Below are 13632 nucleotides of genomic sequence, written 5' to 3'. Positions count from 1 at the left end.
CCCACTCTGTGCATCTCTGTGCATCTTCCCCTTCTTCTGAATGCCTTATCGCTCACACTGCCAGCCACTCAGCTTCCTTGAGAAAAGAAGCCACCTCTGCAGACTTGGGGGGGGGGGACATTAATGTCCCCTGTCTTGGTTGCTTCTTCCTTTTGGTGTGATAAAACAAGGATTCCTTTGAGTCTCCCCCGGTCCAGCTGCACGGCCACATTCACCAGCACAAACACTACCTCCCTGTTTAATCGCTCGCTACCCTGAGAAATGACAGTGGGAGTTTAAAAAAGGAGAAGAAGAAGCAGAAATCAGGATGATAGACATGTTTTGGGGGACCTTGCACTGGAAAAAAATGCCCCTCCAAAAATAAGTAAGAAAAACAACAAATACAAGATGTTTTTGCTTGAAATAAGCAAAAAATCTGCTAAATGGAACTAGTGAAAATCGGCTTGTCAAGATTTCTTGAAATAAGATGTGATATTTGGGACTTTTGAGTTAAAAGTGATCTTGAAATTAGCTTAAAAACCTCTTCAAATGTCAAAAAAAGCTTGTTTCATGTGAAATGTGACTCAAAACAATTTGTTTTCAAGACTTTTTCAACTTTAACAAGATATTCAAGATGTATTGTATTAAAACGAGTCCCTATATCTGGCTGAAATAGTGCTTGTTAGGCAGCTGTGTCTTATATCAAGTGTAATGAGATACTCAATGAGACAAATATACTTGGTAAGATTTAGATTTTTTCCAGTGTGGAGACCAAATCCAGGAGTCAGGATTCAACAGTGTCACTCGGCGGCCTCTTCTCCTTCTGTCGATATTAGAGAAAAAATGTGCAGAAAAGTGACATTTAGGTGTGGTCTGTTTCTGATGGTGCTCATAGGATTGCTCATCACTATCTGTCTCACCTCCTCCTTCCTCTCTTGGTATTGCATTTATGTTCAGAGCTCTCCCCACCCTCCCCCTCCTTGCACACACACACACACACACACACACACACACACACACACACACACATGCGCACAAACAGAAACTAGTGTGAGTTCCCCTATCTACCAGAGCCAGTTCCTCCATTAAGATGCTGACTTGTTTATGTTGAAGGAACAAAATGCTCGACTACTATTAGTTATTGCATTTGTACTTTGGAGCCTGTTTGAGGCGCTTTCTATCAACTTTTGCTCTGTTGCAGGAAACAGGCAGCAATGAGGTCTGCTTCGCTGCCGATTTGTGGTTGATAGAAATCTTCACAGAGAGCAGCGAGAGAGGAGAAGAGTCTGTCTTAACTGACACAGATAAAGTTCTGATAAGCAGGGTTCAGGCGTGGAGTTTTTTGGTCGATGACTGGTACGTGAGCAGCCCTCATTCCCAGCAAGCTTTTTCTCTTCCACGCCATCCTGAGCGCACATAAACACTCGGGAGGAGAAGGAGGAGGAGCAGGGGTCAGCCATGGAGCTGTAGGGACACGCTCAGATGCAAGCGCAGATCGCCAGTGGAGGGGGAGTGTTGCTGAGGAGAAGAACTCTGCCATGAACAAGACCAAGAGGTAATTAGCAAAAGAATAGAGAGTGAGAATGCATTGAGATTCAGAGCCCGGGTCTGTCAGAGTATGTGTCAGCAGCGAGTGTTTGGTGTGCAGCGGTGATGTGTGAACTTGAGGTGATATGTCAGATGCATTGTGGTTTGTGCAAAGGCTCTTGACAAGTTAAAGAGAAACAGGGCGTTCGGTTTTATTTCCCGCTGCCAGTGTGTCTGTGTTTCTGTTTGAATCTAGGCTGAGAGCCGACTTTAACAGAAGAGCTGAAGTCTTTGACCTGCATACCTGACAGAAATGTCAACTTCTCAAATTATTTGTGTGCATGCACACAAGTTTGCTACAACATTCAGCAGCTGAGCGCTGCTCCCCTTTCCGTGGAAAAGTGTCCTTTTCTCTGCTGTTTTGTCTGGTTGATCTTTTCATGTCAGCTCTGCCATGATGTTTGCATTTGATGTCAGAGGAGATAACGCTTAGCTTGGTTTTCTGTGGTACTTTTTTTCACGGCTGCAGTTGTGACCACAGGCCTTATCTGATTCTCTGGAACAGGGGGGTGTTGAATGTGAAGGCATGTTAATGTCTTTTCTGTCCTTTCTTTAAGGAGTCTTCAGGAATAGTTCTCCAGGCTTCTTGAAGGACATCCCAAAGCTCTTCTTTGGATGTGGGCTGCCTTTTGTTGCGTTCTCTGCCAACATGATCCCACACTGCTTCAGTAATGTTGAGCTCCGGGCTCTGGGGAGGATTCATCCCTCCATCAGACCTGCTGCCACTGATTCTCAGCCCACTTCTTGTGTCCTTTGGCACAGCTCAGCCTTTTCTCCCTGTTTCCCTTCTATAAGAACGGCTTCCTGACAGCCACCCTTCCATGGAGCCCATTTCTGATGAGGCTTGGGCCAACAGCAGATGGATCAGCTGAAGGTCCAGATGCATCTCTCAGCTCCTGTGTCAGGTCTTTGCTGGATGTTTTCCTCTTTCTTAAGGACATCACTTTCAGATCCTGTTCATCTGCTGTAGATAGTTCTTTAGGCCTGACACTTCTTCTTTTGTCCTCCACTTGTCCAGTTTCCTCAAATGTTTTAAGGACACACTGCACACCATGCTGAGATATGCCAAGTTTTCAGCTAACAGCTCTTTGGGAATCACCTTGTTGCTGTAGAAATCCTGTTTTCTGTCTGTCACACTGTGTTATCTTTGCTGTTTTTCAGAGATGCAACTAAAGAAATGACGTGTCTCTGTGAAAGATCCAATTTAAAATGGCTTCTTTGCTAAGTTGTCTGTTATGTGTCGATACGTGTTCATCCCTTGAGTTAGGAGCCTACATAAAATCACAAGAAGGCAATAAAATCATTAAAAATAAATAAAAAAATAAAAATAAATTAAAAATAATCATTAATTCATTCATTTAAAAGTGAGGAGTGCAGATAAAATACTTTCAGGTGTCATATGCACAGCTAAACAGAACTGTTTTCAGCCTGGAGTTAAACATTGTCAGAATGAATCATTCATAGGTCAGAGTTAAAGGTGGGGTAGGAGATCCTGGATTTTGAGTCCAGCGAAGCTGCATTTTGAAAATACACCGGTAAAAAGTCCCAACCCTTTACTTCACTTTCCCCCAGAAGCCACGCCTCTAGAGTACATGAACGTGCACGAAGGTGCACGAGCACGAAGGTGCACGAGCGCTGTTCTGACAGCAAGCATCGATCGTTGCCGTGTTTAGTATTTAGTATATGCTAACTATACGTTTAATAATGCTAGGTGCTAGCCAAGCTGGCTCTAGTTTAGCTTCCTGCCAAGCTTCTGGACGTGTAATTCGTTCACGGAGCAGGGTACGTGCACAGGGGGAAGGAGGGGGAGGGAGGAGCAGATTGCAGTTTGATAGACGGCATCAGTATCCAATCATTGTGAACGGACCGTTCAGTATGATTGGATACTGTTTTTCCTAGATTGTACGTTCTAGAGGCCACTAAAACTTTTCATATTTGTGTCAAAACTTTTAATTAATTGGTTGCAATGGGGGTGTGAAGAGTATTTCAAGCAATATGTAAAAAAATTTTCAAGAAAAAGATCCCCTACCCAACCTTTAAGTGGCTTAACAAATAATAAACACATTCCTCTGAAAATAGAACAGGGATTGAACTGAAAATGAGTGAAGAAGCAGGTGACACCCAATCCCACAAGAACACTTTCAAAGATTAGTAGAAGGTTTTTCTCCTTGGAAGCAAAGTATCAATAAATTAGTGTTGGCACAGTACTTCATATCCACAATAAAATGATCGCTGTGTTTGTGCAAGAAGGGGAGAGAAGGTGTGCACTTGCACAGGCATGATTCTACTGTCACCGCAGACATTTTTACACCAAACTATGCACCAAACAGCCTGTATGGTTCAGAGGTATTTGCTTTAATTTTTAGGATTCTGAGTCTCTAAAGACGGTTTTATTTCTGAAGCGAATGAATGAACGTCCCGATGCAGGAAATTCGTCCCCTTCATGCAGAGGGAACAAGAGTGCAGGTTGTCAGAGAGGAGAGCGAGGGAAAAAGAGCAGTGCACAAACAAGGCCTTCAAAGGGCCTGGGGTTCAATTAATCAATTAAGGAAAGAAAGAGAGGAATTTGCATATCCCCCTGTCAGTGTGAGAGCAAGAGAGGGAGAAAGGGAGGGGGGGCACTGAATCTGTAGCCAGGAGCCCTGACCGAGATGGGAAAGGCAGCGAGAGGGGGGATTTCCACAGAAAAACCTAAAAGAGAGAAGTTGTTTCCTAAAAGGCTTCAATTGAACAAGAACGAGGGAAGTGGGAAGAAGTGGGTGACTGAGGAAGATGTGTAAAAGCTCCTCCTAAAACAGGCATCCAAGTTAATCTGTATTTATCTTTTCACCAGAAAGCCTGCCTCCATGGATGCGCTGTGAAATATGGAGGAGAATTATGACTGTATGACTATTTTTTTCATTCTCATGAAAAGCTGAATGCAAATAGCCAAACAGTGAGTCTTGGTGTGTTCAGATTTGCATGGAAGTTCACCACACCGTGACTTTAACAACAGCAGCATGCCTGTTCAGGCTGTCAGCCCCATTGTACAGAAAGTAGACCTTTGACTGCAGTTCTGTGTTACCTGCTCAGCACTCGGGGGGGGAATTTCCCTGACAAACGTTGTGACATCAACAATATTTCCCCATCAGCGTTTTCTGTTTGTAGTTGCGACGGTGTCTCCTCACATATGCAACTGCTTTGACAGCAGGTGGATTCATCCTGAGCTCAGATCACAGCTGAAAAGGGCAAAAAAAACAAGTCATAATAGTAAATGACTGAAGTAATTACATTTCTTTTTATTTCTGTTTAATTACCTGGTTACTTTACACTGTCTAAAATGTTGATAATACATGTAAAATAATGTTAAAGGAGATTCGAACAAAAAGAAAGGCCTGTTTCAGCTTCTTAAATCAACTGGAAAAAATGCCCCTCCAAAAATAAGTAAAAAAAACAATAAATACAAGACGTTTTTGCTTGAAATAAGCAAATAAAATCTGACAATGGAACTAGTGAAAATCGGCTTGTCAAGATTTCTTGAAATAAGATGTGATATTTAGGACTTTTGAGATAAAAGTGATCTTGAAATTAGCTTAAAAACCTCTTCAAATGTAAAAAAAAAAGCTTGTTTCATGTGATATGTGACTCAAAACAAATTTACTTGGTAAGACTGATTTTTTTCCAGTGCTGTTGCTTCTTAATCGTTACAGAACACTTAAGCGTGGACTGTTCATCAATTTATTGATTTACATGCAGAAATTCCCTGTGAGGCCAGAAGACAAGGTCAAACTTTATTGAAACATCCCATCACGAATCAGCAAATTCAATCACAATCTACACTGGAAAAAATCAAAGTCTTACCAAGTATATTTGTCTCATTTCTAGTCAAAATATCTTATTACACTTAATATAAGACACAACTGCCTAACAAGTACTATTTCAGCCAGATATAGGGACTTGTTTGAAGACAATACATCTGGAATATCTTGTTAAGTGAAAAAGTCTTGAAAACAAATTGTTTTGAGTCGAATTTCACATGAAACAAGCTTTTTTGACATTTGAAGAGGTTTTTAAACTAATTTCCAGATCACTCAAAAGTCCCAAATTTCACATCTTATTTCAAGAAATCTTGACAAGCCGATTTTCACTAGTTCCATTGGCAGTTTTTTTTGCTTATTTCAAGCAAAAACGTCTTATTTGTTGTTTTTCTTACTTATTTTTGGAGGGGCATTTTTTCCAGTGTATGCTTTGGCTGGAGTTTTTTTATTTGAATCTGCAGCACACCACCAGACAACCTGTATGTATCACGTAAGAACTTTAAAGGAACCAGTCCTTACTACTTGCTGGCTGGGGCTGCACAGTTAAGTGGGAACCAGTGAAAAAATAATCCACTGTAAGTTATCCGGCTGCTGCGAGGGGCCTCCAGCATCCACTGCTGCTGAAGCAGAGGCATTATTAAACACACAAACATGATAAATAACACTTGCATAAAAGTGGAAATATCAGAATGGTAATAGTTTTAATCACTTTCAACAACTGCTTGACTAGTTAAGTGAGCAAGCAGCTACTCGCATCCACAGCTCGGGCTGTAGCAGCTACATGCTAACAAGCTTAGCACGACCAGATGCTAGCCGCTGTCCAGTGTGACACATGCATGCTCATATAGAACTAGTATTATAGAAAACTAAACCTGCCCTATCCATCAGACTGATGTACATTTTCCCTTTACATTTGGTCTCATAATCAAAAGTAATTCGTCTAATTCTTAACCAAATTTCGTTTCATTTTGCTAGTTATAAACATGATTTTATTTCACACTTTGGGTGGGAGAATCTAAGTACTGCATTGCTTGGTAGGGCTCCGGGATATCAACAGCATTTTTTCAGTGTTTGAGTGGCTGTGAGTACCTCCAAATATGTGCAACTCTGTTCTCAAGCCTACGATCTGCAGAGGTTTCTGCAGGCTGAAAAGATGTCAAGACACAAACACGGTCACAAACATTGTTGATCTCAAATATTTTAGTTTCATCTTAAAGGTTGGGTAGGGGATCTTTTTCTGGAGCATTATTTTACAAATTGCTTGAAATACTCTTCACACCCTCATTGCAACCAATTAATTAAAAGTTTTGACACAAATATGAAAAGTTTTAGTGGCCTCTAGAACGTACAATCTAGGAAAAACAGTATCCAATCATACTGAACGGACCGTTAACGATGATTGGATTCTGATGCGTCTATCAAACTGCAATCTGCTCCTCCCTCCCCCTCCCCCCCCCCCTGTGCGCGTACCCTGCTCCGTGAACGAATTACGTGTGGCAGGAAGCTAAACTAGAGCCAGCTTGGCTAGCACCTAGCATTATTAAACGTATAGTTAGCATATACTAAATACTAAATACGGCAACGATCGATGCTTGCTGTCAGAACAGCGCTCGTGCACCTTCGTGCTCGTGCGCGTTCATGTACTCTAGAGGCGTGGCTTCGGGGGGAAAGTGAAGAACAGGGTTGGGACTTTTTACCTGTGTATTTTCAAAATGCAGCTTCGCTGGACTCAAAATCCAGGATCTCTTACCCGACCTTTAAGTAGTTGTTGCTGTTCAGAAGCTTCAGCAGCACAGAGGTGATAAGAAACCCTGTTATAGTCCAGTTAAATAGTTTAATATGTAGTCGGTAGGCTATCAAGGTTATGTAGATCTACATTAAACCACTGTGTGTCTCTCCCCACCTGGAGATGTGGTCAAGGTGACATTAGCCCTGTGTAATAATGTAATTCAATAGGCTTTAAAGTCAAATAGTTATGCGTCTTAATATCACATTAACAAATATTACACTGGAGTGCATTACACTGCCATTTAGACCTAATTTTACTGCAATTTTACTATGAAATTAACACGATGGAGTAAAATAAGATGACTCAAAAATAAAAAAAGTTTCCATGCAGCGTAAAATGAAAGTAAAAGCAGAATGCAATTTACTGCAAACCCTTTCAGCTGCATATCTAAATGAAAAGAGTGCAAAAACATCAGATCAAATGTCGAAATCGATCGGTTAGACTATTTCTAAAAGTCACAAATTCCAAATGTCACTCATGTGATTGTGCATAAAAAGCGGATCCCTGAGATTTTAAAACATCCAGAAGTAAATATTCATAATAGTTCAACAGGAATGTGCCGATTCACAGCAAAAAAAAAGCCAAAAAGCCACACAACAAAAGAAAATTCAACAATTCCATTTGAGCAAACTGCTGGTAAGGTGGCCGTCAGCTGTCTGGGACATCAAAACAAACACTGGGCAGGGTTTGTCTGTTGTTGGTTGAGCCAGGAGCCACAGATCAGCGAGATTCAGCTCCGGGGTCATGACTCCCTGCGGGGAGGAAAAGTAGAAACGTCGGTGTCAGTTAAAGCAGTTTTTTAATGTATCTACAAATGTTGAGCATTGTTTCCGTGGTAACATAGAACCATTTAAGAAGCTCTTTTAAAGTCTGATGAATCAAAACTCTTGATGTTGGCATGAGGCTGCATCACTACACCTGGCAGGGGTTACTTCTACCTCTGTGATGGGACCATTAATGACGAATTACCAGAGATGGGGACTCAAGTCACTGTGACTTGGACTCAAGTCGACTCGAGTCGCTGTTTTGATGACTTGTGACTTGACTTGACAAAAAATAAAAGACTTGAGACTCGACTCGGACTTGGAAGTTAAAGACTCGGCACTTGACTTGACTTGAGACACGATGACTTGAATGACTTGAGTGTTAAGCATCTAGCATAACTTCGAACTTTGTTCGTCATTTGAAGATCCATTCTGACCAGTCAGTGCTTGTCAAATTAGCTAATATTATCCTGTTAGCCTAGTCGGTAGTTAGCTAACATTAGCTTGATATGATACAGGGTGGACAGGTTGGACACATTGGCCAATGATGTTTACTGACAGCTACTTATATCTTTGTCTTTTCACTTTATTAAGATCAGATTCTGCAGGTATTTGCAATAATAAGGTAACTTGACTTGACTTGCCCAAGAAAAAATTACTTGAGACATTTCTAGTCAAAATATCTCATTACACTTAATATAAGACACAACTGCCTAACAAGTACTATTTCAGCCAGATATAGGGACTTGTTTTAATACAATACATCTGGAATATCTTGTTTAGTGAAAAAGTCTTGAAAATATCTTCTTTTGAGTCATATTTAACATGAAACAAGCTTTTTTTTTCATTTGAAGAGGTTTTTAAGCTAATTTCAAGATCACTTTTATCTCAAAAGTACTAAATATCACATTTTATTTCAAGAAATCTTGACAAGCTGATTTTCACTAGTTCCATTGGCAGATTTTTTTGCTTATTTCAAGCAAAAACGTCTTGTATTTGTTGTTTTTTTACTTATTTTTGGAGGGGCATTTTTTCCAGTGTAGCAGCCCTCTGGTGACACTATGCAGCCTGTAAATGTGTCACATTTACTGTTGGTCGCTTTTCAAAAGATTGCTTCAGAATTGCTTCCCGAGTGAATGAAAAAAGAAGGTGTGACCCAGGGAGGTTGGTGCAGTAGAACAGCAACACGTCCCAGTCTGCAGAACATCAGCGGGGCCCTGCAGAGCCAGGTGAGCTCATGCAGCGCCGACTAAACTGCTCTGGTCAGTTTTTGTCCCAACACATATTCACGTGTTCCCCAAAGTTTGTTTTGTGTCTTTCCTCCTCAACACAGCAAGGTTATATAAGTGAGAGATAAGGGAAAGTGAGGAGCTAGCTATTGAATTAGACAATAAAAACATGTTGACGGGTACAAATTTAAAAAGGAGGATTTACGTAACTCGGTTTCAAATTATGAAATGATGAAATATCCTCTCTGGACTGCAGCCAAAAAGCCTGGGTGAACAGTCTGAGAAGCAAATTACTGACTGAGAGGTGCAGAATGTGGAAAACACAACAAGTTGTCTTAAAGCTATAATGTGTAATATTTTACGAACAATGAATGTCTCCATGTCGCTCCGCCATTTTAAAACTACGGGATTTGTAGAAGGACATGTCATCAGCTTCGCATTTTCCGTTTCCAATGTGGAAACGGAAAATGCGAAGCTGATGACATGTAGTTTTAAAATGGCGGAGCAACATGGAGACATTCATTGGGGTGTAACACTCTTATGTACATTCGTATGCTGAATATAAAGAATATAAGAACACTGCACTTTTGTGATGGAGGTAATTAATAACGATTGAGGTAATACTTGTGAATGATAAGACTCAAATTTGTTAATAGACAACGTGAAATATTACACATTATGGCTTTAAAGAACAGACATCACAGAGCATGTGGAAGTGTTGGAGCAGTCTGATAAGTGTCTGAGGTATCATTGAAACAAGCACAAGCAGCTCAATTGTGTTCTTCTTTGGTTTCCATTACTACACTGGAAAAAATGCCCCTCCAAAAATAAGTAAAAAAACAACAAATACAGACGTTTTTGGTTGAAATAAGCAAAATATCTGCCAATGGAACTAGTGAAAATCGGCTTGTCAAGATTTCTTGAAATAAGATGTGATATTTAGGACTTTTGAGATAAAAGTGATCTTGAAATTAGCTTAAAAACCTCTTCAAGGGAAATATGACTCAAAACAATTTGCTTTCAAGACTTTTTTATTTAAAAAGATATTCAAGATGTATTAAAACAAGTCCCTATATCTGGCTGAAATGATACTTGTTAGGCAGTTGTGTCTTATATTAATTGCAATGAGACAAATATACTTGGTAAGATTTAGATTTTTTCCAGTATAAGCTGCATGGGAATGATCAGGTTTACCCATAAATCACAGCGGTGCGTGCTGTACTGTTGAGTGTTTTGAAATCAAAAGACAGAGTAATGAGGCGAAGACAATGAGGAAGAGGTGAGGTGGATTTGAAAAGCGTCCGCCTGCAGACCATGATGCAGAGAGCCGGCTCACCACCGGCTCACAGAGCTGTTGTAACTGCATGGAGCCGCACATACGGGCGGCTGGTGGTATAAATAGATCAGTGAATGTCACCCTGTGTTCTGGGTGACATGACGCCTCTCGTGTGTTTTACATAAAGCAAACCTAATCTTTTTGCGTGGCTGGAGGTGTGGCCACGCGTGTGTGGCTGAGCTACATGCTGAACGTGTGCGTGTCTGAGCTGAAAGTGCGAGCCGGGGAAATGAGCTGCGCACAAACGCACAGGTTAAGAGAAGGGGATGTAGGTCTGGTCATAAAGGGGACTTATCTGAGTTCTCTGAACTCGCAGCGTTTCCTGGTAATGACATCACAATAGCTGCAGTTTGGAAGTCCGACAGTTTTCTGTCATTACGAAACACTCACCATTTGTATGGGTGAATGAAGACAACATTTCAAGCAGTTAGCGGCAACAATTTAAGTTTTTATCATCTTTCAAAAGACGTTTAATGTTCAGTTTGACCATTCTCATTCAAAATGTGGGACTGTGACTTATACTCTTTCCCAAAACTGAAGAGAAGACACCACCTTAGATGAATGTAAAAAGAGAAAGAAAGAAGGGTTATTGTGAAATCCAGTCAGAAGTTGCTCAACTTTGCCTGTGATCTGAAGAGGAAGCATAAATCTAATCGTAAAACACAAAAAAAAGGGTATTTGAAAGGGCATTATTAGTCCAGCTTCTTCACTTTTCCCTCAAAGTTTGAACGGTAATGAAACTTTTAGTGTGTCGGTGCTTTAATCAAATCAAATTTATTTGTAGCACATTTCATGTACAAAACAATTCAAAGTGCTTCACATAAAATAAAAGCATTGCAGCAGGGAGTGTGAGAAGCATTAAAAATACATAAAAGAATATAAAGAGAAACATAAAATCATTTAAATTAATTTAAAAACGAGCAACAGTCCAGATAAGTTCAAAGATATCGTGCAGATTTCATGCATAGACACATGAGAAAAGAAATGTTTTTAACCTGGATTTAAAAATGTCTCCATTTGGTGAAAGTTTGCACAACTCATTAGCTGCATCAATGAATGGCACGTTACATTTGTTCTGACTGGATTTTTATGTTGACAGCCCTACTGCACTGTGGGGTGTGAGAAACCATGAGATTTAGGTACCATGCACTGAATCAGCCATTATTATATCCTCTCTACACTCGTTATGGTTATAGTAAAAGAAGTTGAACACAATATATTGTAAAACTGAAAGTCCCAAAGGAAAAATGCACTTCAAAAAAGCATCACAACTTTCCAGTTAAAAGAGTGAAACTACAGCTTAACTGCATCTTAACCTGTGATCCGAACCTAACTTTATCCCATCTTAAAACACATCTCTTCTTCTTGGCTTTTGACACGATGGGAGATGTTGAATGTATAATTATTATTTTTTTAAATTATATAACTGTTGTATGTCGTTTAATTTATTCTTGTATTTTTATTCTCTTAATTTTTTGTTTTTATTTTTCTATTATTTTTTATTATTGTTTTATTATTCATTATTTATTATTATTATTAGTTTTTATCTATTTCTATTTAGCACTTTGTCAACTGAGGTTGTTGTAAAGTGCTTTATAAATAAAATTTGATTGGATTGGATAAGTAACAACAATCACACTGGAAAAAATCTAAATCTTACCAAGTATATTTGTCTCATTGAGCATCTCATTACACTTGATATAAGACACAACTGCCTAACAAGTACCATTTCAGCCAGATATAGGGACTTGTTTTAATAAAACACATCTTGAAAACATCTTGTTTTGAGTCATATTTCACATGAAACAAGCTTTTTTTTTTCATTTGAAGAGGTTTTTAAGCTAATTTCAAGATCACTTTTATCTCAAAAGTCCTAAATATCACATCTTATTTCAAGAAATCTCGACAAGCCGATTTTCACTAGTTCCATTGGCAGATTTATTTGCTTATTTCAAGCAAAAACATCTTTTATTTATTGTTTCTCTTACTTATTTTTGGAGGGGCATTTTTTCCAGTGCATGAAAATGATTGCTCTGTTTGTGTGAAAAGAACACCGAGTAGCTGCATGTTCGCAGTTTCCCTGCTTCTGCATGCCGGCTCAGATAAAGTGTTACAGCTGCAGAGCTGTAACACTTTATCTGATGTGGGGAGCTGCGTTTCCTCAGATGCTGACCTGCACTATCTCACCACACATTGCTCTACTTATTTCGAAGCAACTTGTGCTTTCCGCCTCTGTCTGTTTCTCTGTTTCTCGCAGGAAGCCGAATGCGGAGACTCCTGGTGTGCTGAAGAGCAGGAAGCTGGTCCAGCGGAGGAGAAACACATGTCCCTGTCCTCAGGACATCAGCAGGGCCCTGCAGAGCCCCAGCTCGGCTCCCAGCGCCAGCGCTGCCAGCCTGGATGAGCTCATACAGCGCTGTCTGAACAGCTTTGGTTTGTCCCCGTCTCTACGTATACGCATGTGTTCCCAAAGTTTGTCACGTGATTTTATTCTTCCAAGGTTATATAATCGAGGGATGAGAGAAAGTGAGGAGGGAAGCCAGGGAGTGAGACGGATAAAGGCCCATCTCACACAATCAAGCTTTGTTCTGCTGAGCTGCAGAAAAACCAGCCAGCCAGGATGCAAACCTCCTTCCTCTCTGCCTCTTTTTTTGCAATCTCATTCTTTCTAATCATTAGTTCTTTCAAATAAAAAAACAAATGAACATTATTTGGACGCAGTTTAATGTAGAACAAATTTAGTTTATGTTAGATTTGCTGATTTCCATGTCAGTGTATCACTAAGTAGACCAATGTTGCAAAAGAAATTACACGCTGGTCTCTTAATATGTCTTTAAATGAGGTAAATACAACCTCAGATGAAAAACTAAACATGTTGTCATTAGTTATTAAACTAATTAATGAAACTAATTAAATCATTACTGCTTAGATAGAAATAAAGAGGGTAAGCAGCAGCCAGGTGCAGCTGATCAATGCTCTGATTAACTGATCATCAGTCAGTGTGAGCAGCTCTGTAAAAGCAGAAGTTCTGTAAGTTCAGGTGTGTTAACACGATGCCAAGGAGGAAAGACATCAGCAACGATCTCAGAGAAGCAGCTGTTGCTGCCCATCAACCTGGGAAGGGTTATAAGGCCGTTTCCAAACTATCTGG

At 40.0% G+C, this 13632-nt stretch overlaps 1 protein-coding gene across 1 annotated transcript in view; it reads left to right on the top strand.

Moving 5' to 3' along the window:
• The first annotated feature begins 1043 nt into the window (after window positions 1–1043).
• Window positions 1044–13632, top strand: part of rasgrp4 (RAS guanyl releasing protein 4) — a 28449-nt gene continuing 15860 nt past the window's right edge. The window contains exons 1-2 of the mRNA XM_075472815.1: window positions 1044–1534; window positions 12739–12914. Coding sequence (XP_075328930.1) covers window positions 1518–1534; window positions 12739–12914 — 193 coding nt within the window. The 5' untranslated portion in view covers window positions 1044–1517. The remainder of the gene's footprint in view (window positions 1535–12738; window positions 12915–13632) is intronic.

Source organism: Odontesthes bonariensis, chromosome 9 (assembly GCF_027942865.1).
Source record: "Odontesthes bonariensis isolate fOdoBon6 chromosome 9, fOdoBon6.hap1, whole genome shotgun sequence".
NCBI classification, from domain to species: Eukaryota; Metazoa; Chordata; class Actinopteri; order Atheriniformes; family Atherinopsidae; genus Odontesthes; species Odontesthes bonariensis.
This window is presented reverse-complemented; position numbering and strand designations above follow the sequence as displayed.